This window comes from Lathyrus oleraceus, chromosome 4 (assembly GCF_024323335.1).
Source record: "Lathyrus oleraceus cultivar Zhongwan6 chromosome 4, CAAS_Psat_ZW6_1.0, whole genome shotgun sequence".
Classification (NCBI taxonomy): Eukaryota; Viridiplantae; Streptophyta; class Magnoliopsida; order Fabales; family Fabaceae; genus Lathyrus; species Lathyrus oleraceus.
In genome coordinates, this window is record NC_066582.1 from 455,849,285 (window position 1) to 455,872,779 (window position 23,495).

At 36.8% G+C, this 23,495-nt stretch overlaps 2 protein-coding genes across 3 annotated transcripts; both read right to left on the reverse strand.

Moving 5' to 3' along the window:
- Positions 1 to 289: 289 nt before the first annotated feature.
- Positions 290 to 7,636, reverse strand: LOC127137948 (zinc finger BED domain-containing protein RICESLEEPER 2). The gene is made up of 5 exons (XM_051064354.1): positions 7,597 to 7,636; positions 4,392 to 6,477; positions 3,784 to 3,881; positions 1,015 to 1,216; positions 290 to 924 (listed from the first exon to the last, which is right to left on the reverse strand). Exons 2-5 carry the CDS (start codon positions 6,457 to 6,459, stop codon positions 290 to 292), a joined length of 3,003 nt encoding a protein of 1,000 aa, XP_050920311.1. The 5' UTR covers positions 6,460 to 6,477; positions 7,597 to 7,636.
- Positions 7,637 to 8,518: 882 nt separating this feature from the next.
- LOC127076092 (uncharacterized) lies at positions 8,519 to 20,928 on the reverse strand. Of its 2 annotated transcripts, none has more exons than XM_051017654.1 (16): positions 20,331 to 20,928; positions 16,464 to 19,104; positions 15,894 to 16,344; positions 15,424 to 15,652; positions 14,947 to 15,111; positions 14,324 to 14,596; positions 13,960 to 14,205; positions 12,996 to 13,373; positions 11,512 to 12,876; positions 11,369 to 11,425; positions 10,606 to 11,034; positions 10,231 to 10,454; positions 9,756 to 9,889; positions 9,330 to 9,572; positions 9,074 to 9,252; positions 8,519 to 8,976 (listed from the first exon to the last, which is right to left on the reverse strand). In XM_051017654.1, exons 1-16 carry the CDS (start codon positions 20,553 to 20,555, stop codon positions 8,863 to 8,865), a joined length of 7,353 nt encoding a protein of 2,450 aa, XP_050873611.1. In that variant the 5' UTR covers positions 20,556 to 20,928; the 3' UTR covers positions 8,519 to 8,862. The 2 variants fall into 2 exon arrangements, with proteins under 2 accessions (XP_050873611.1, XP_050873610.1); XM_051017653.1 differs by having other exon boundaries at positions 16,464 to 19,124.
- Positions 20,929 to 23,495: the final 2,567 nt, after the last annotated feature.

Consider the following 23,495-nt stretch of genomic DNA (forward strand, 5'->3'; position numbering starts at 1 on the left):
ACTACATTTTATTTCTTACTTTTCCAAGATATAAGGTTTCCTCCAACAAGTACGTAATACCCAGAGGTGGATCGTCTATCAATGGGTGACCCTGCCCAATCAGCATCGGAGTATCCAACTATCTGAGTATGTCCTTTATTTTCATACACTAGACCTTTTCTTGGAGCATATTTGATGTATCTCAGAATCCGGATAACAGCATCCATGTGTTCCTGACAAGGGGAGTTTAAGAACTGACTTACCACACTAACTGCAAAAGAAATGTTTGGACGAGTGACTGTGAGATAATTCAACTTTCCAACCAATCTTTTATACCTTCCTGAGTCAGATAGAGGATCCCCTGATTAGGTAGTAGTTTAACACCTAGATCCATATGAGTATCAGCTGGTTTAGCATTCAATAAACTTGTTTCTTCCAAAATATCCATAGCATATTTCCGATGAGAAATCAACAAACCATCTTTAGATTGGGCTACCTCAATGCCCAAGAAATAACGAAGTTTACCAAGATCTTTTGTCTGAAATTGATTTGAGAGATGTTGCTTTAATTGGAGTATACCCTGCTGATCACTATCAGTTATGACAATATCATCTACACACACAATAAGATAAATACACCATTGGGTTGAGTGACGATAAAAAACAGAATGGTCAGCTTCACTACGGACCATACCAAACTGTTGTACTACAGTGATGAATCTGCCGAACCAAGCTCTCAGAGATTGCTTAAGACCATAAAATGACCTGTGTAACCTACACGCCATATTCGATGACTCCTTCTGAGCAACAAATACAGGTGGTTGCTCCATATATACCTCCTCTTCAAGATCACCGTGTAAAAATGCATTTTTGATGTCAAGTTTATGAAGAGGCCAATGTCGAATGGCTGTAATGGCTAGAAGAAGTCTAACAGATGTCGTCTTGGCTACAGGCGAGAAGGTATCACTATAATCCAATCCAAAAATCTGAGTGTATCCTTTGGCTACCAAGCGAGCTTTAAATCAATCAATCTTACCATCTGGAACAACCTTCACTGTATAAAGCCAACAACAACCTACTAAATATTTCTCATAGGGTAGAGGAACCAGTTCCCAGGTACCACTGCTTTGAAGAGTACACATTTCATCAATCATTGATTGCCTCCACTCAGGATGAGATAATGCTTCACTTGAAGTTTTAGGACTAGAAACAAAAGACAAAGAAGACAAAGAAGTATACTGCAAAGGGGGAAAGACGATGATAATATAAATTAATATAATATGGAGAATGATTTCGTGTTTGACGTATACCTTTTCGAAGGGCAATCAGAAGATTAGACTCAGGTTGCAAGATCATATCAAGTGATGGTGGAGGCGTCGAAGGAGAGTCTGCAATGACCTCAGGGACAGGTATGACCTCAGGGATAGGGACGACAGGAGTTGGGTGACGACGCTGATATGTTTGAAGTGGTCGAGAAGTGGGTGGGTCAGGAGCCCTAGACTGATGGGGGATAATGGTAGGGGACATTAATAACTGTTGGAAAAGGTGTGGGAGTACTTTCTTGAATGGGTTCTAGAATTACGTGACTGGACTTGAAATATGGAACCGACTCGAAGAAGGTAACATCGTCCGATACTAGGTATCGTTGTAGATTATATGAATAATAACGATAACCTTTTTTGGATCGATGATAACCAAGAAAGACACACTTTAGTGATCGAGCTGAGAGTTTATCAAGACCAAGGGAGAGATTATGTACAAAACATGTGGACCTGAAGACCCGGGGAGGAATTGGGTGAATGAGGAATTGGGAAAAAGGATTGAATAAGGGATTTTATTGTTAAGGACATATGAGGGCATGCGATTTATAAGGTAACATGTCGTTAGCACATCATCCCCCCAAAACCGAAGTGGAACATTACCATGGAGAAGTAGGGTCCGAGTGGTTTCTATAAGATTCCGATTTTTGCGTTCGGCTACCCTGTTTTGTTGAGGTGTATGAGGGTAAGATGTTTGATGGAGAATACCATTGCGTGACATAAAATTATGAAATTGTTGGGATAAATATTCACGGACATTGTCACTTCTTAAGGTACGGATAGACACACCGAATTGAGTTCTTATTTCTTGATAGAATTGTTCAAAAATAGAAAATAATTCAGATCTATTCTTCATTAAAAATAACCACGTGCAACGTGAAAAATCATCAATAAAGGTGACAAAATACATAGACTCAAGAGTAGAGACAGTACACGAGAGACCCCAAACATTGGTGTGAACTAAAGCAAAAGGGGGTGAAGCTCGTTTATTGACTCGATTGGGAAACTGACCACGGGTGTGTTTCCCTAGCTGACACGACTCACAATGTAAATTAGATACCTTCGATAAATTTAACACCAACTTATGTAGTTTGGAAAGACTGGGATGACCTAACTGAGCATGGATAGTGAGTGGAGAATCTTTGGCTTAGCATGTCTGAGATGACACTGAGAGGTAATAAAGGCCTTGAGACTCACATCCGACACCAATCGTCCGTCCCGAACTCCGATCCTGCAGGATAATATTATTGTTAGTGAAGGTGACACTACAATCAAGAGAACGAGTTAAACGACTGACTGAAAGTAAATTAAATGGACAATTAAGTACATAGAGGACAGAAGTAACCGAGAGAGAAGGTAGAATTCGAACAGTATCAATCCCTTCGAATCGGGTTTGAGAACCATTGGCAGAAGTTATAGTAGGTAAGAAACCGGATGTAAAGAGGGAAGAGAAAAAAAATTTATTACCGATAACATGATTAGACATACCAGAACCAAGGACCAAAGATCCAAAAGAAGATGATTGAGAGAGACAAGCAGATGAATTACCAATGTGTGTTACCGAAGCAATAAAATCTAAGTTCTAATAATTCCGATACCACTGGAGGAAATCATCGTAGTTTGGCATAAAGTTATAAGCAATAGCCATGAGTATCAGATCTGAAACAATTTCCCTATGGAGAGTGGAGCGGTGGAAAAATTGTCGAGATCAGCCGTCGGACGTGCGGAGGTTTCTGCCGATGAAAAGTGGGGAACGGTTGGATCGGAAGAGGCGCTTCTGCTGATAGGTTACCAAAGAATTTTGAAAAGTGATAGGCAAACCAGAGTGATGACACGATTTGCAAAAAAAAATCTCACCGGAAGATAGTGGGTCAATCTAAGGGTGTTCGCGGTGCGGTTTGGGCGGTTTTAATGTTAAAAATCATCCGAACCGCAAGAGAGAAAAACATGCGGTTCGGTTTGGTTCGGTTGAAGATTAAAAAAAAACAAACCAATGCGGTTTGAATTGGTTCGGTTGATGCGGTTTTTTACAATACTTTTATTATGTATAGTCAATAATAAATAAATACCAAATCATTCATACATAAACATTACCGAATAACAATTCACACATTACCAAACTTATAAAAATAGTATTCATAAAAAAGAGATTTGTAAAAATAGAATTATGAATTACAATTAAACTTTCTCTTTGTTCATAAAAAAACTACATAGTTGATAATTCATAATTCTTCATGTTTGTTCACAATGGCGTTTGTTTTCTCATAATAATATTGGTTCACGTGTCTTCTAGCATCCATCCTCATAATAATATTGGTTCATGTGTCTTCTAGCATCCATCTTGTTTGTTCACAAATGCAAAATTCAGTCAAATTGAAAGTCCTAATACGTAAGTTGTAACTGCTATTTAATAATTCAGCTCAATCTATAGAGATGTCCAGCAAAGTGCAAGGTCATGAATAGTTATAAAAATAAAAGTAAGTTACCTCTTTTAGCTCGGCTGAAGTTATAATATCAAAGTCCTTTGGTGTTTTCTTTAGAACAAGATCACGTACACAACCTCCTACTAGGTATACATCATATCCTGCGACAAGAAGAAAACAATTTATTGACATTTCAAAAGGATGCACAACAAAAGAATCAGCCAAAAGCAGCAAAACATATATACACCTGTTTCTTTTTTATAAAAACATCACAGTAGAATGAACAATCAGCAATAAATTTTAGATTTTAGACATGAATTTGTTAGGACTCTTCTCACTAATTTAATAGCTTAAAATGGACTGCAATAATCCACCAATGTTCCCACAACAACGTCATCTTCAAGTATAAGTATCATCTAGTAGCCTTATATTTACTCATGCTAATATAATCCCTATCCACAACGGAATTTAAAAGGAAGCAAATATTAAAACACATACCTTTTTTTCAAGCACGTATACTAATCAGATTCAATATCAGAAAATCCTTCATTTAGTTGCGGGATCGGAGCCATTTCTAAAAATATATCAAATATATTAACAAATGTTAGACAAAACAAACAATTGAATAAAATAGAATCATGAACAAATAAAGTTTACAAATTTATATATACCTTGTTCGAGCTTCTCCAAGTCTTCCAAGTGCTCTTCAATATCCACTTTCAAAGGGGAAGATCTTAACCAATTTTGTGCACATATCAAAGCTTCAACAGTGTTTGGTGTAAGAGAGCTCCTATAACAACTAAGAACTCTACCCCCGGTGCTAAAAGCAGACTCCGAAGCAACAGTAGATATTGGCATAGCCAAGATATCTCTAGCCATTATACCAAGAGTAGGGTATTTGGTGGAATTTACCTTCCACCAATTCAAGATGTCAAAATCTTGACTTTTCTTCTCCCTCGTCTCCATGAGATACAAATCCACTTCATTTTTATTTAAATTTGAATCTTGGTCCATGTCCTTCTCAAATTGGTCATCCATATGATCAGAAGATGTAACAAATTCTGATAGCTCTATTTCTTGTGCATCACTTTCGACTTGGCCTTTACTTAAGAAAAGACTATAGCTTTCAAACATTTTGTTTAATGTTTGCCTCACCTTATCACATAGAGAATCAGCAACTTCCTTATCATAAAACTTATCCAATCCCCACCGAATAAACTGGAACTTACGCCGAGGATCAAAAATGACAGCAATAAAGACTAGCTTATTCATCTTTATGACATCCCCCCAATACTTATTATATTTGTCGTTCATAGCATTAGCCATATTTGTAAGTAATGGGTCATCTTTATGATATTCCGTCCAAGTCTTCAATGCCCCCAATATCGTACAATGTTCCATGAAATATGTAGAAGATGTTACATAAGTTGAACCTGACACCTTTGTAGTGATTTCAAAAAACAACTTCAAAAATTTCACAAAACACTTGGCATTATCCCAATCCTCATTATTTGGGATACCACCTTCCAACATCGCATACTCAACACACTTCTCACCTAATATTTTAAAGGCCTTTTGAAACTTCAATGCGCTTTCAAGCATAAGGTATGTGGAGTTCCACCTAGTGGGACAATCATATTGCACTGTAGACTTGTCTTGTATCCTTACTTCTTTAATACATGTCCTAAACCTATCTAAATGGCCAGGTGACTGACGAATATATCGAACCGCACTCCTAATTTTGGAAATTGAAGAATGCATTTTCTTCAACTTTAACCTATCATTGACAACAAGGTTAAGAATGTGGGCACAACATCTGACGTGTAAATGCTCTCCTTTTAATGGATGTGAATTCCAATCCTCCATTCTATTTTTTAGGTAAGAGATAGCAACATTATTTGAAGCAGCATTATCAACTGTGATGGTGAAAACCTTATCTATCATCCAGCCCTCCAAACACTTTTCAATCTTTTTCCCAATTATCTCTCCCTTATGAGATGTTATTGGACAAAAATTGAGAATTCTTTTACGCAACTTCCAGTCTTGATCAATGAAATGCGCAGTAAGAACCATATAATTAATATTTTGCACGGAAGTCCAAGTATCAGTTGTTAGACAGACACTTTGATTTGTTTTAGTAAACAAGTCTCTAAACTTATGTTTTTCACTCATGTAAAGACTCAAACAATCCCTAGCAATTGAAATCCTTCCCGGAAGTGGGAGCCTAGGTTGTGTAACACTCATAAAATAACGAAATCCTTCATTTTCAACAAACGAAAAAGGCAACTCATCCACAATTATCATTCTAGCTAAAGCTTGTCTACATAATTCAACATCAAAATGGATACCAACAAGTGTATTATTACTAGTTGCTTTACCGCCTTCTTGAAGGCTAAGAGTGGTTTGAGTAGGATCAAGAACACTCTTGGGATTTCTTTTACATTGATGCAACAAATGGTTATTTAAATTGGTGGTTCCATTTTTGTGTGAATCAGCAGCATACGACTTCGTACACCAATTACACTTAGCACGAGTACCCGAAGTGTCTCTTGTAAAATGATCCCAAACCCAAGATTTAGGCCTACAAGGTTTTTGTTTACCTGAATCTCCATCATTAGAATCATTAGCATTAGAATCACCAACTTCTCCAACTTTCCTTTTCTTTTTCTTTTGAACATTACCATCTTCATGTTTGTCCAAATCAATAGTTTGAGATGGATTTGCTGTAGGCATCGCCATCGATGGATTATTTTCAGACTGCAAATATATATACATATACTGTTTGTTAATTTACTGCATAATATTTAAATTGCACTTAATTGAGTATGCATATAGTTCACTTAATATCCTATCACAAGTGACATAACAATGCACCAAACAAGTGACATAACAATGCACCATACATGACCAAACCAAACCAAGGCAATAAAAGGAAATCATGAACAAAAAACCTAACACAAAACCTGCAGAACCATGCATCATAGCAGACCACACAAAACCTACAGAAACAAGCCATGGCTATCCTACTACAGCAAGCCATGGTTATCCTACTGCAGCACCACACAAAACCTGCAGAAACAAGCATCATAGCAGACCTAACACATCATCATAACATGTAACAGATCAAGCTGCACATTTCCAATCATCATGCTAAGCATAAAAATTTCACAACAGGTTGTAGCAACCAACAATTATGCGTCATACATTGCAGCCAGCCAGTCCACGCATATGCACATCAATAATGTTGCAACCCTGTCATCAAGCATTTCACCCCGCATATGCACATAGCAGACCTAACATCATATTAATGATGCAAACATTTACAAGAAATGCAACCATTCACATGCACCCAATTGCAATGATCATACAAACAAACTTGTCATTCATAAGCCCTCAGTAAAACATCAGTTGTCGCCAACATATCCAAACCTAACATTCTACATCAAGCATAATAGATCAAAACATCATTCATCAAGGCTGCAACAGTAAATACAATCAAGAGCAATGCAACAGGGCAAGCAGTTCAATCATCACAAAGCATCATGACAACAAAAAATTTATCATACAAGGTATCATAATAACTTCACAAAAGTCCATTAACATAACATATCAATAACAACCAATGCAAGAAATTCAACAATGGTCACATATTCAACAACAAATAAATGAACAGCAACAAGTCATGAGATCACAATCCATTGATTCAAACCAGATATGCATTTTAACCATAACTGAACAAACTAATTGAATCCAAACTAACATTGTCACATCATCATAAAACTGAACCAATCAATCATTGACAACTAACCACAAATTATGAACTCACCCATCTCCCTAAAAACTCACAAATTACAGAGAATAATTTCTATATTTTACCTGATTTTCGGCAACAGAACTGACTTCCTTCTCAATAGTCATATCTAAGAAAGAGAGAAGAAGGGATATTAGAGAAGAGGAGATGAAAAACGAAATTGAAACATGAGGAAGCGAGAGATTTACCTTTCGACTGTGAAGAGGATGAAGATGAGAAACTAATTTGTCTTTGCCTTCCTTCTTCTGTGTACGATTTTGTCTTTGCCTTTGCCTGTGTACGATTTTGTCTTTGCCTTCTTCTGTTGCTAACCCTAGGTTTTCAGGTTTCTTTCTTTAGAAATGGGCTTGGGTTTGATGTAAAATAAATGGGTTGTAAATAACGCGGTTTGGTTTGGTTTGGTTTGAAAATATAAACCGCAAACCGAACCAAACCGCGCGGTTCTATCATAAAGTGGCCCAAACAAATCTGAACCAAATGCGGTTTTTGCGGTTTTCGGTTTGGTTAGGTTCGGTTTGCGGTTTTTTATTGGGCCGGTTTGGTTTTGAACACCCCTAGGTCAATCGGGTAAAGTACGGCGAAGAAAGAATTGCCTCTTAACAGGCTCTAGATACCAAGTTGAAATACAAGAGATTAAGAGACATTTAAATAAACCGTGTATTTTAAAAAGCACTACGGAGACTTTATTAGAAAGAGAGATTATAACTAATTACATGATATAATCAATAAGGAACTATTTGATATACAAATATTCTTAATATTATATTTAAAAATATCAACGTATACGTGTTTGACTTCCTTGATTCTATAAAAAAATTCTTATTTGAAATAATGAAATATGATAAATCATAAATTTCGCACTTTTCAAACAGTTCTAAATTATATGTTAAATAATTTAATCTTTTTTTAAGCAATACTGCAATATTTCTCACCTTATTTCAGTTCTTAGAAAAAGAATACTAGTAGTAAGCTTTTAGCTACCAAAAGTTAAGAGTATTAAAAATCACTTAAAGAACTGCTAAGAGGCAAAACTTTTGAATATACATAAAATATTACAAGACTAATGATTGAACTTATACTATACAGAAAGAATGGATGATTAGACCTAAAATAAACCCATGTTCATCTCCAGAATGAAATGCTTTCCCAAGTTAAGGACTATTTGCTGTCCCACATGAACTTGTGTTTTGCCTCTTGTAAATAAGATTGAAGAATGGCTTCTGCAAATTGCATATTTTCTCATGCAAGTTGTCCTCGTCGACGACCACTTTCGATGAGGCATTTCGCGCACTAGGGATTAAAATCAATAATAAAGCATCTCAAGAGAATCATTACTCATCTCCAAAGCCACGCAGGTGATTTTTCAACTGTACAAGCTTTACATTTCCGTCCCCGCCGCATGTTAGGAAACCATGCGGAACAACTTGAATGTCTGTAACAGCAGCCTGCCACAATTTAAGCTAACAATATTAGTTTGTTAAAATAAGCTGATTTCGTGTTAACTCAACAGATTTTTGACATGAAAAAGTCAAAAACATTTACCCGAACAACGCCGCCGAATCCACGAGAGCCTGACTGGAGAAAAGTGTGCTTTTCATGTATCTTAGGCCAGTGATGTATTAACCTTGTGCTTTGGGCATCCCAGAGCTTGACATCTCCATCTGAGCTTCCACTCAAAAACAAGCTCGTATTTGGGATGGTAGCTATTTTTGTGACACTCCCTAAGATCATACAAAATTATGCAGATTATTAGATAAGAAATAAACCGAAACTACCAATGTAGATAAACTTTCTTTACCTGAGTGTGCCTTTGGAATATACCAAAGCATCCCATCTACATTATGGTCCTTGTCGTAATTCAAAGATGCGAGAGAGCTTCGCCCAATGCTATCAGAACGCTTAGTTCTTTTAGCCTTTCCAGTAGCTATATAGCGGAAGTCGTGAAGTCCAACATCACCGCCTTTACCACCGGTCACAATAAGAGGGGAAACGGAACCACTTCCTAGTTGATTGTCAAATACAGAAAGGGAGCGTGCACCACCTTCACAAGACAGGCCAAGATTAGCACATAAAATAGGCGAGCCAATTTTTCTTAAATAAAACAGGACACAAATCTTTCTTTTAAACTAAAACGATAAATAAATCTTATTCCTCCCTTCGGTCTCGAATATAATCCTGAGGAATGCGATATAAACATTCATTATTCTGTAGTTTAGAAATAAACCTTCATGACATAAAATGGAAGCTCGAGAAGTTGAAGGTGGAGCTAAAGTATCCCATATAACCACATTGACAGCAGTAGAGCTATATCCTGCCACGGCTATTATTGATCCGCTAGAGGAAATGTACGTGACATCGCTGAAATCAAACATAAAATAGATTTTCAGTTACACGAGTAAATTGAAACAAATAACAACTTTAGGAAAGAAAAAATGATAATTAGAAGATATCAACAAAACGCGATAAATACACTCGTAGAAATCCATCCTAAACATGATTCAAATGGTTAATATAATCAACTAGAAAAATTTTAATAGCAATTTTCAGAGTGCAAACCAGAGTGAAAAATAATGTTTTTCAAAAGCTAATTGTAATTTTCATGATGCTTATATTTTGAATCAAATGTTAACACCCAAAGACAACTTAAAATGAAGGGAGGATAAAATCATAACTCGGTTTTAAAAACAAAGTATACATACGATGCTTGGCCATTGAAGCAGAGGGATGATTCTGTTGGACGAATGTTGCTCCTTCCTCCTACCTCTAGCTGCCATGTGCAGACGGTTCCATCTAATGCAGCACTGGCAAAACGATGCCCAAAGTGGTCAAATTGTAAAGCTGAAATTGACGCAAGAGCATAAGGTGGAGGGACATTAGCAGCAGGCAGCACCCCGTATGTAGCAGTAGCTTTGTCCTTATTGAACTGTACATTATAAGGCTCCTCGTTAGCCATAAGCTTGAAACATCGACAATTAATGCAATTAATCAACTCACTAGAGTAATCTTTGCAATTGTGTTTATATCTACATTCACAGCTATCATCATGAATGTACAGACACTAAAGATTTTCTAACCTCCCACAAGTAAATGTGTGTATTGCTTGAACCAACCAAGAAGAATGGCCTCATTGGATGACTAGAAAACGCCCGGGTACTTGTATTCTCCAAAGTGGCAGGTGGATCAACAAAATCTTCAAAGTCTTGTTGAGTTTCCCAACCCAATCCAGAGGCACCAATACCAGCATAACCTAGCATTCCTAAAGATCCACCGCCTGTCAAGTCTCTGCTGGGCCAAGCTGAAGAATCCATACCCACAGTTGCACCACCAAGACCGAGGTGTGCCCCTTTCTTGCTTCCAAGGCCAATACCAGGAGAAACACAAGTAGGTGCAGGGGTGGATTCTGAACCTGCCCATCCGTTTTGTGGCCAATCGGCCTTGGTCCACAAAAGGTCTGCTTCGCCACTAAAAGGTGTCTCATCTTCCAAGTGAAAGAATACTATACCCTGAATTGGATAAGAGGAAACAGAAACGTTTACACACTTCGCTGGATATTCAAATGATGGAATGATAAGATTCTAGTGTGAGTTTGATTGAATTGAAACTTAACACAAAGGTCTAGGAGGAGGAATAAGTATAATCGTAAATTAATTATATTTATAGTTATAAAATTATAATTTCATATTATAATGATACATATAACCATTAGAATCTCAAATATGTTGGTCCTTATATGCAAGTTATTATATGATCTTTTCTGCATAAGAAACAGACATGTAAATGGTGTTTAAACAAAAAATCATCCAAAGCATCAGAATGGCAGGAAATTAAGAGAACAACCTTACGATTGCTAGCAACTGCAGCTTCCTGTTGATTGGTAGAGTTTATACACAGTGCCTGCTCAAACATAGCATTAATGTTATTCTTATATTTGCATATATGATGCTATATGAAAATGAGTAGATAGAAGGGATAATAACCACCTCCAAAAGTTCTCCATTTCTCTTGTAAATTTCTCTGGGACTCTGAAAGTCTTCAATATTTGCACAAGTTGTTTCTTTCTGGTTGGAACTAGCAGAAGCATGGCTGCTTGGAAACATTCTTTTAACAGGAGATTCTACTTCGTGATTAGCAGATAATTTGCCAACTTTGCTTTCATCATTATGTGAATCATCAGTTTTATGCAACCCTGTCATAATTGTATACAAGTCATTCCATTCTTTGATAGGCTTATGGTCCGAATCCTTTGACCAATTGAGTTTCTCCTGTGCAAAGCAGTCGCGTATCAATTTCGGATCGGCACAGTGATCCCATAATAACTGATGAGCTAGATGGTTATCTTTCCTGTTAACCAATTCCGAAACATCCAGGTTTTCATTATGATTCGGTTCTGATTGACTTGTTTGTCTTAACCATTCAAGAGTCATAACATTTGAACCATTCTGCGATTTTCGCCACAAAAATTCCGCAAGTTGTTTAACATGATAAGAAGAAATATGAGTAACTGTTGTCGTCAGTAAATCACATAAGCTAAACGTGACTAATAGAATCTGCTCTGGCAAACTGATGCTATCAGAATCCACATTTCTGGGAGTATTAGATTCTCTATAACTGTGAAAAGAACTAGATAAACTTTCATCTTCAAGTTTAGAAAGAACTAAATTCAAATTAGATATCATGAATCTAGACATATGCTGCCACAGGCAGGTCCCTAAAATCTTCCACCTTTCATCATCCGGAACCAAACTCTTCGTATCTGCCTCTAGTTTATTCTCTGTAGATTTGGATACTTGAAGGTTTTCTGTATTAGTTATGAAAGAATTCTGAGCCAACAACTGCGCGACTTTTGGGATAAGGTTCTTCAGATTCACCATATCAACCTCATAAGGATTACAGCCATCATGTGCAATCAAGAAAGGTTGCACCATGAATAGAAGGGCTTCTGGTTTTCTACGAAGCCAAGCTAATGAAAAATATAAATAATATTCAATTAAATCAAGGATTTCAAGATGCTTTTTGACAAGATCTTTGCTAATAGACCTCAATTGACTCCTCAAAACAGCTCTTAAATACGACAATGAAATCAGAAGACCTTCAAAGTGACACTGTGAAGCTTTCTTAAGAGTTGAACTTGGTTGAGAATATTCCATACCGCAAGCAGAAAAAAATCTTGAATAGAAAAAGGAGATTTCTTCTGCAGTTTTAAAGAGGGGTTTGAGTTGAGAATGAGATAAAATGGAAACATCAAATCTATCACTCTTCTTTTGAGACAGTTCTCCTTGAGTACTTCCGTCTGTCACATCATACCCAATGTACCACAGCCCATGATGGCAAAGTAAGAGTAAGATCTGCAGATAAAAGGGGAATTGGAAAGAGAGTGATCTCTGTAAATATATTGCTGACAGTGGAAACACACACACACACACAAGAGGTTAAACCAAATTTAAAATGGAATAGGAAAGCATACCATGCTGATTAGATAACACGGAGTTAGCAAGAACTTTTGTTCCAAAAGATCAAACCCGGCATATAACTTTTGTTTGAAACTATCATTTGATTTCTCGTATTGAATCATTGACTCTTCAGAGTAAGAGCCTTCTCCATCAGATTCTATAAAAGTATCAGGCCAACTTGGATGCTCTCTTATCAGTTTTGATAAGTAGCAAAGTGCCAAATTCAATTTAACATGAAACTCCAGATGCACAGATACATCAGCAGATAACCAGTTAGAGGATTTTCCTGGCAAAGGCTTTAATGTACTGGACAGAACATCGCCCAATTCATTTGCTTGATCAGCAGTCCCAAGCATGCTCGGAGAAGATGAGAAATACTCCAATGCCTCAAGCTTAAAGCAAGAGAACATTACAAATGATTACTAACCACAAGTATAGGTATGCACACATACATATAACGTCATATATATTGACATGTGTGAATATTTATCTAGAGCTACAACAAATAAGAAAATTAAACTTGTTAGAGTTGTTCACAATTCTCTGAGAGTTTTACTAAGCACTTAACTAGGAACTTTGAGGACCGTCAATCAAGTTCATTACAGAATCTTCCTAGGAGCAACAGGTGGACACAATTACATGAAAAAGGCCTAAGAAATATACCGCAAAAAGGAAGACAATAATATTTTTAAAAATGGACCATTCTATAAACAAGGTGGTAAACACACTAACTTTTTCACTTTCAAAAATAATAACAATAACCACATTATTTCTCGCATATGAAGAACAGAGTGGGAAAGTACACAGGTCTCATGTCAACCAGCCCAGATAAACACAGCTCAAGACACATCCAACAAATAGTTGTAGTTTAAAGATAATAACTTGATTTGGCTAGATATGCCTGTCTATTAAGCTTACTCATTTTTATAAGTACAATAAAAAAATCAAATTATTGTGTAACTTGTAAAAGAAACTTACAGGTATACCGCATCTTTTTAGGGCAGTAATTGTCATCAAAGTTGCCCACCTTAAAAGGATGGTTGAATTTTGCTCTCCTACAGCATTCCGTGTGCTATTCTTTGTTGCAAGCATTTGACAATAAAAACCAACAGTAGGGTCCAAAAAAGAACCAGAATTGGACATAACGGTGGACTTTGGATCCCCGGTCTCTATGGAAAACTGTAGCATTCTATGAAAAGATTGATAGTAATTGCCCATTTCCCACTGCAAATCAATCGAGAGCTAGTTAGTTACAGTTAGGATCAAGTACGGAAAAAGCCTTTACAAGCAGTGAATATAGCAACGTTTTCATCGATAAATTGAATGAAAGTATTTTGAGGACCTCCAGAAGGCTAGCCAGCCAGTAGTCTCCTCTATCGGTTGCAGATGGAAATATATACTTAGTAATTAGGTGATGCTCTAATGGTCCACCATGGCCCTCAACAAGGCGACAAATGACTAGTGCAAGTTGTTCGTCCCCAAGGGTCTTAGCACAAACATTTACAGCAGAAGAATGATCGCCTCCAAGCAAAAAGAAGGCAACCGCCAATTCCAGCTGATGCTTTCCTAATAAGACATAAGCATTTTTTAAAGCAGCAGCTTTATTTTTCTCATCCTGCAATCAACAACAACAAGCAAGCCTACTAATTATAACTAATTTAAGAATTTAACACAATAAACGTGATAAACAAATGCGTGTATAAACGGAAGTTTGACATTTGCATACTCCATATTTAAAAACAAATCAAAAACAGCTTAACCAGTCGAGAACCTATTTCAACCAAACTGTGGTACAACAGGGATCAAACCAACTGGCAAGTTAGCCAATTCCCAGTTCAACTGGTTGAGCCAACCAGTTTGGTCCGGTTTTTAAAAACATCGGTCTAATTATAAGTCCTTTGTTGGCTTAATGGAGTCATCCCAAAAAAAAAACAGTACTTGCAGATGTGCTGTCAGACAACTTACCTGAAAATTGCGCAAGAGGAAACCCACTAAAGGCTTGTCCTTCTCATCCCTACTGATTTTAAAAAGGCCAGCTAAAACTTGAATTCTGTTCAATGCAATATACAGCAGTGCACAATCCTTAGGATTTTTGTTCTTCAAATATTGTGCTCTTGCTAATTTCTCCATCTAGAGTTAAGAGGAATAATGAAAGTATTTAATCTGTCTGCATTGGAAAAGAGTAATAAACAAAATATTCGGATATATGACGACAATAATCCACAAATGATAATCACATAAACAAATGTTAAATCAGCAATTTATGAAATAAAAATGTTCTTCCACATGCCAAATTTTTTAAGCTGAGGAGAAATCCCTGATTTTCTTGCAACATCATGCATGCAATTTAGCATAACTGAAGGCTATATAATTTCAAGATTTTTTTCTGCTTGTACATAGAACACGTAGAAGAGCGCAAAATGGAAAAGGACCAAGCATTACCCTAGCACGCAATTGAGGTATGCTGGAATACCAAAAGCCCATACCCAAAGCACGCATTTGTTGCCACGATGGTTCATTGGGTATGACAGAACCAAATAAATTTTCAACACAATCAGAGTGGTAAGCCCATACGAACATCCTTGAGTTAATGATCATCTCTTCGGTAGATGCAGCTCTGGCAAACTTTCGTTGAAAAAGTAATTGCTTAAACCTTAGTGCAACCCAAAACCTATAATGAAGATTGAGAGAACACGTCACTATCTTCATTGTCTATAAAATAGATGACTCCATAAGCCTAGTTTATTTTTTATGGTATTGGTAAGATAATTTTTTGGAAGATACTGACAATATATAAAATAAATTTAAAAATATCCAATCGTTGGTGGTAAAACAAATCTGTGAGGAAAAAAATCATCAAACGGGAAGATTAAACAGGAAACCAAAAAACTATTGAGTAGGTTCAATAATACCTTCGTCCAGGTTCATCGAGACTCTGATATGCAGAAGACGAGTCTGGGTTACAAACTTCACTGAGCAGATCAATGATTGAGAGAATCTCTGTCCTTTCTATGTTGATCAAATGAGGTAAATCAGGAAAATTCTTTAAAGATTCAATAAAGCCATTAAGCTCGGATCTAGTTGAGGTGGAACTGCTTTTATTTTCAGCACTGGAATCCAAATGATATGGAAACTGGATAGAGCTACTTTGAGTCTGTGAAAATGACGCGATTGAGGCAACATCCCCACTCCAATTAAATCCCTTATCTTGGGAATTTTTTGATATACGGCCTTCTAGATAATCTGACAATATGATACTCGGAAGACCATCCCTTTTGGTAATCTGTCTCTTTTCAGGATCATGATTAGAAATCAGGTGTTCAACAAAATGCTTGACGGCTATGTAAGCACGTTCCCAGTTGCCTGAAAAACATTTTTAAAAAACACGACATGAAAAAGATGATATAATTACCATCACATGTTTTAGTAAATTAGCCATGTAATCAATCATCCTGGAAGAAAACAATTTACGCAACCATTACCTGAACTTATATTGGTAAGAAGTACATCAGGGTGATAAGTAGGCAACGATCCACTAATCAGCTCGGCTACTTCTAAGATGCTCCACAAACCAACCTTGTTAAGGAGATCATATTTTAATTGTTCCTTGGCCAGAAACATGCTACTGTATAGGTTATTGTCTCCTATTGAAAGCTCTCCGAAAGCACCAATGTCACAATCAGTAAAAACTGCAGAACTTATGTCTTCATATGCATCATCCTTGCTGTTATAGGCTCTTGGATCTGAATCACGAGAACGAAAATTACTCTTTTGCTTTTTATCCACATGGAACAACCAATGACTAAATATACTGAAGTAATTTCCGTGAATTACCACTGCAGCAGCTCTGGGACCCCATAAGAAATCATTTATTGGAAGGGAAGTACGAGCAAATGCGATGTGAGACCATATATTCAATTTTGGGAAATTTACAGAGTTAGACCAAGTCAGACCGTCATAACGCTTCCGAGCATATACTTGCAACTCATTTTGCAAACAAACTCCAAGCAATAACTCACCAGTCCCTAAAGTTAACCACTTGAGAGTAATAACATCGCTTTCAAACGTTAGTGTATCTTCTAAAATAAAAGTCCCTGCAATTATCAGGTTTATAGCATCCCATATATGGATGGTATTGACAGCATTGGAATCATTTCTGCTACAGAACGTTGCAACTTTCTGACCACAATCAGTGAAACAGATACCCTTGACAGGACTGTTATGTGCAATAAACATACCCACAAGCTCCCATGGCAAGTTCAGGGTCGACAGATTGCCATGGTTACTTTTCCAAAGTTTCAAGCTACCATCAGAGCAGCCTGTGGCCAAGATATATGTAGAACAGCTACTACAATGATCATTTGCAAAGCCAAACTCTTGCTGTCTATGACTCTCGGTGCCTGGATATCCCACTGCAAAACTAGTAACCAGATCATCGGAACTTGGAAACTCGGATGAACATGGAATGACAACAATGCAATATCTTTTACTAGCAAATGTACTTTCAAATGTCCAAACATGGTTGTCATCAAGGCTTTCAGCATCAAAATTGCATTCAAAACCGATTGTTGACATGTCAAAAGATTGCACATTAACTTCCCATGATAGGGCCTGAAATCTCCCTGTCCAAATTGCCAGTAGCATAAGTTTATTGTTAAAAATTGTTTTATTAGAAGTAGAGTTCAAAGGAATTGCAAATATATCGTGCGGGCCATCCTCATAAGGACCATGACCAGTGAAGGGAATAGTGCATAAGTAGTGACATTCTAAGTTATCTTCCTCAGTTCGACTAATATTGACTATGAAGCAATCAACCCCTCTGGTATGTCCCATGAAAAAAACAAGTTTCTCATCAAGGATTGAAGGTGCCCATGTCAAGCTTGTATACATGGAGCATGAGTGTTGAGTTGCAAGTTTTCCACAGAGTTCCCAAGTAGGAACCAACGTTGGACATCCCAAAATGCCATTTGATATATTAGAAAGTGACCAGAAAAGAAGCAGTCCATTGGAATCAAGAGAAGCAGCAACTTGAGCTTTGCAAATATAAGGATGAATTGAAACCTTTAATATTTTCCCACTGTGTCCATCTAAGTTTAAAGACCCACCAGTCAAATGAGAGGAGATTTCATCTATGTTACCATTGTCAGGGGAGTTCTCAACAGCATCGCGTATTTCTTGAATATGGAAAAATGACCAAACTAAGGAATTACAAGGTAAAAGCTGTAGTGGGGAGCATATGCTTGGTGGACCAGACAAAGAGTTTCTTGATATAATCACTTTGTGCAGAAGTAATGCGTTTTTAAAATCAGATGAGTCAAATTTACAAATGTTTCCTATATCGCGACTCTGGAGTTCATGCTTCCTCCATAATGTAACTCGGGGGAACCTCAATGGGGAAACATCGTCAAGACAGTGGACGGCCCAAAAGCTAAGCAACATTCCAGGACCAAATCCAACTAACCAGTCACATTTTCTAATGTCGTGCTCAATTCCTTCTTTGGAGAAATTTTGTTTGTCTCCTTCACCTCTTGTAAATAGCCCCTCGATTTCCGTCCCCCACGTCACAAATATATCTGAATCAAGAGTTCCATTTAAACATTGATTAATCTCAATAACAGCAACAACACAAAAAGAGCACCCCGTGTTCTTCCCAGCCCTCTTGGCCTTTCCATTATCAACCTCACTCCATAACCTTGCAGTTCCATCTAAGCAGCATGTCAGTAACACATTCCTTTTTGAATACCTACTGTATTTGTCTGATAGTTTTCCCCTCGATGGTCTCCATTGAATTGTCACAATAGGTAGAGGATGCTGAAGTTTGGCTTTTGAATATTCAGATAGTCCATTGCTCTGACATACAAATACACATTTGCTTTCCTGACTGATTAAGGATCCTTCAATCTGTTCTTTACTAGAATATGGTGCAGTTGCTGAAAGACCGTCAATAGACCAGGTTGCACTTAGGAGTGTTTGGGGCTGATCTGCTTTAAACTTCCACGCGATTTCCCAACATCTATTACTCTTTTTCCAGAAAACTACCTCCATTCCACCAGAAATAATTCCATCTCCGGATCCTGTCCATCTGATGGTCTCCACTTTTGTACTTTGTACAAGCACTGCATTCTGGCTCCAACAAAAAGAACCTGAATATGAGTGACAAGATTGTGTTTTTAATATATAAAGCTAATCAAATAAGTGGCTCATTTTTCTATTGTAAAATTTTCTTTCAGAAATGACTAAACCTATTAGCAACAAGAAAGAAAAAGTCCAAGAACAAGGGTTAAGATTAAAATGTCCCCAGTGGAAAAATAAAAACAAGTGCAAAGCTCAATTAGTCAGACCGTGAAAATATCCATGTTTTTTGAATTCTCTCCAACCCAACTTCACTTAAATAATGGATAGAAACACAATAGTTAGAAAGCTGTGAGTTCACAAATACTCCAAGTAGTGATCAGCTCCCATATTTCATGGGGAATGAATCCTCTACAGCGTAAATTTTCTATTGTGGGATCTGAACCATTCACTTATTTACACTTTTTCTGATTTGGGAGAATTAAAAGGTGAGGGTGTGCCCTAAACACTCTCCAGTGAAAACTCTTGAGAAACTAGGTGTATATTTGGTTTAACTTTTGGAAGAGCCAAAAGCAATTCTAGAGGTGTAGAATTGATTTTGGAATGATATTTAGGTGTTTGGTTCTTCTAAAGTAGAATTGATTTTACTTGAAGCTATAATTTGTAGTTTTTTTAGTTTAAACGTGATTTTTACATTGAAATTTACGGTTCAACTCAACTTTTGCATAAAGTTATCCAAACATAAATCACTCCACATTCAACTCATATTTAACCAGAATCAGATTTACAAAATCAATTCAATCAAAATCAATTTTTTTCACGGCATAACCAAACCTACTATAGATGTACCCACTACACACAGCTCTTGGCTACCTACTACCTAGTAGGTACCTACATAGGAAGCATCAAGAGAAGACTTACAACTGATTTCACATCAAATGATCATAACTGTCTCTACACAAACTTGTAAAACTATATTAATTAATAAAAAAAGGGATTTTTCTCTGATCAAATGTAAATTACTCAAACCCAACATCACTTTCCAATTAATGGTATAGCAGTCCCTATCAAATCATCCATTTTCTTAAATTATTACCAATCTCTACCTATCAGTGTTGTAGTGTTGTGTCTGTGTATGTGCTTAGTTGCATTGAATAATTGAACTAAACCCACAGGTACTCACCCCTAAATTCCCAAAACCTATTAAATTATAGTTTTCTTCATGATATTAATTATTTCAGCAATAAAAAGAGAAAAAAATTGAAACTTTGAGTTACCTTTGGACGCAACAGAGTCGTGATGAAAAACCCAGATGCAATTTTCGGCGGCAGCGGCAAGTTCACCGGAGGAAGGTAATTGAGGGGACCAAGAGACAGCAGAAACAGGGGAGGACTGATCGGATGAGAGTTCAAAGAATTGACGAAAAACGGAACCGATGCGCGTTTGATGAGTGGAAAGAGGAGAAGGGAAATGGGTAATGGTGAGAATTGAAGAAGCTCCATAAGCGATCCATGAATAGCCTGCAAAGTGATGGAGGAAATCGATTGTGGAACGGGAGAAAGTAGGAGCGGGTGTGACAATTTCGGATCTGAGGAGACGGAGGGGGAGGTGGTGATCGATGATGGTTTTGGTGGTTTGAGAAGATGACGAGGATGTTGTTTCTGTTGTCATTGTTGTTGTGTTGGTGATGTTTCTGTGTTGGGAGGAAGAGGAAGAAGAAGCATAGCGTTAATTCACTCTATAGTTGAGTGAAAGAAACCGTGCATAAGGGTGATTTTTGGTTGCTATTATACCTTTCAACCATTGTTTTAGTTAGTTTATTTTGTATACCCTTTGTGTGGAAATTGTCTCTATAGTGTAGATATATTTTTGTAGTTAAGAAGATCTCATAAGGTAGACATTTATCAATATACCAATCCAATATATAAACTAATATGACAAACTACAAACTATCTTAGGAGAAATGGTCATTGAGACACAGATTCTCGAAGTTTTGCGAGTTAATTGATAATTCATTGAAACTCAGATTCTCGAAGTTTTGCGATTTAATTAATAATTCAAACAGATTTTTGTTATTTTTATTTTTATATATTTGTTGGTTTCTATCAATTGATATTCGAGTAATTCTGATCTAGGAAAATCATGCAAATTTGTTGAAAATTTTGACAATATAGAAGTAAGTGGAGGTTTAATTTTTCTGCAAGAAACTCATATCCACTTACAGGTGTGTTCTAAAGCTTTATGAAGATGCTTAGAGTCACGGATCCTGGACGAAAATATCGTTGCCATTACAAAATGAATTGTGGACCAACGATACCTTCAGGAGGATATACTCTAAGGGAGGTCACCCTTAACTTCAAAATACACATGTTAACTAAAGGTCCCTAGAGTCACGGATCCCCTTTGGAAGAATAGTTGTCAACACAAAATGAATTACGTGCCAACGAAACTTCAAAAATAATCTAATGTAGACGGAGTCTTCGCACCTTCCCATTAAGATAACTACGTCCGACAAGTCAGTACGGAGCCCCCAATCTATCTCAGGTGTACTCTTCAAGCCTGGGTATTGGGCTTACTACTCAATAGCATCAAAAACTCATCCCATAAGAGCAGAATAATATATACATAATATATGAAGCATAACAACAATAGATAAATGAAAGCAAGTAAGATAAGATAAACACCAAAGCACAAAAAGATACAGGAAAAGTTGGGTTTGACTCATTTATGACAGTTGTCAATCCCTAGCAGATTCATCAGCTGTCGTGTCGCGAAAAATACAGAGTCGCCACCGGGTTTTATTTATCCCAAGAGAAAGGGAAAATATCGATAAAACCCCAAAAGAATGGTTTTTGCAACCAAAAGCAGATTCATGAGTCGGTTATGCAAGGGGAAGGTATTAGCACCCCTCACATTCGTTGTATTCAACAGGAACCACTTTGCTTGTTCTTTGTGTGTACGGATGTTGTTATCTGAAGATTACTTACTATTGGTTTAATGAAGAGAAAATAAGTTTTAAATTAGTGTGTTCGACAAGGATTTGAATCCTTGTGCCTACGTATCCTCATCGTGCAATAAGGAAGTCAGAGCTCTGTAGTTTCAAGTACAAAATGAGTGTATATTGATTGTTTTTAGTGAACAGTGTTAACATTTGCGTTCTAGTAATTAATGTTGTGTGTATGCTCGTGCATAGGAGACTTAAGCATTTGTGTGTTTGCGGTAGAATGGATGTGCTTGGATTGTATTCTAGCAGTTAAACACGACTTGTATGCTCACATATGGGAGACTTAAGCATTGTTCGTACCACGGTAGAATGAAAGTAACATGTCCTTTAAGAAAAGGTTTTGGATGCCTTAAGGTGGAAAATTGGATTTGATTGGTTGTGGTTGATTTTAGAGTAGGAGACAAGTATCATACCACAAGCCAAGTACGACCGACACTCTGAGTACTTGGGATTTGAGAGGAAAATTGCATCATAACCCCTCTTTTTTCATCCAAAGAGTTTTTGTTTATGAAATGGTTTGGTGAGTTTAATCAATGATACTTAGAGGGTGATAAGAATCTAACAACTGGCTAAGTACGACCAACAATCAAAGTACTCTGGAGTTGAGAGGAGAGTGGCATCCTAACCACTCTTTTTCACTCTTAGAGCATAGATTAGACTCATTTTATTATTAAGCATTGTGAATGGAAGTCAAGTATCGGGTCATAAGCTAGGTACAGTCGACGACCCAAGTACTTGAGAATGTTGTGTATAAGTATGTACATCCCATCTTTGTCTTCCAGTTTATTGGGAATTTTTTTTGAAAAGTCACTTGAAGTTGGATCAAGTGTTTGAAATTGATTTGTGAAAGATGTGAGAATGGGATAGAGGTGTGAGAATGTAATGAATGAGATACTTGACGTTGGTCCAAACACTCACGTTGCTTTCAAGTGAATTTGATTTGGAAAAAGCATTTCACGTTGGGTCGAGTGTGTTTTATTCTTTAGAAAAGTTCTTTTTATTGTTTTGATTTTATCTTATTAGTAAACATGCAAAGTAAAGTAATAAAGGAATGTAAATCCTAAGTTATTACATTTTCATGGAAATGGGGGATATTTTACCTATAATAGGGGGAATGAATTACAAATCATACATGAAAGGGAAATATATTCATACAAGCTTACAATAATAGCATGCCTAAAACAATCAAGTGGTAATGGTAGCAATCACATTCAAAATCATGCAACGCAAAATGAATGGATTCCACAAGAATGCAAACTAGAATGGATGCAAACTAGAAACTAGGTCTAAAAATTAATTATGCATCAAAGTTAGGAAAAAAGATCAAAATGGCATCATACATCGAATGATTTCAATCAACAAATGAATTAAATTCTAATGGAAAATTAACCACAAAGTTAATTGTGAAGGAGAATTGCGACCCAAAGCGCAGCGGAAA

Bases quoted from the DNA above. Each gene is read 5' to 3' on its own strand.
- LOC127137948 (XM_051064354.1), bottom strand. From the start codon at position 6,459: ATGGCGATGCCTACAGCAAATCCATCTCAAACTATTGATTTGGACAAA. The intron at 1,217-3,783 runs GTAACTTACTTT...CCCCCTTTGCAG, and splicing joins CTTCAGCCGAGCTAAAAGAG to TATACTTCTTTGTCTTCTTT. The intron at 925-1,014 runs GTAAGATTGATT...TCTCGCCTGTAG, and splicing joins AGTGAAGGTTGTTCCAGATG to CCAAGACGACATCTGTTAGA.
- LOC127076092 (XM_051017653.1), bottom strand. From the start codon at position 20,724: ATGACAACAGAAACAACATCCTCGTCATCTTCTCAAACCACCAAAACC. The intron at 10,455-10,605 runs GTTAGAAAATCT...TATAATGTACAG, and splicing joins CACACATTTACTTGTGGGAG to TTCAATAAGGACAAAGCTAC. The intron at 8,977-9,073 runs GTAAATGTTTTT...AAATTGTGGCAG, and splicing joins GATTCGGCGGCGTTGTTCGG to GCTGCTGTTACAGACATTCA.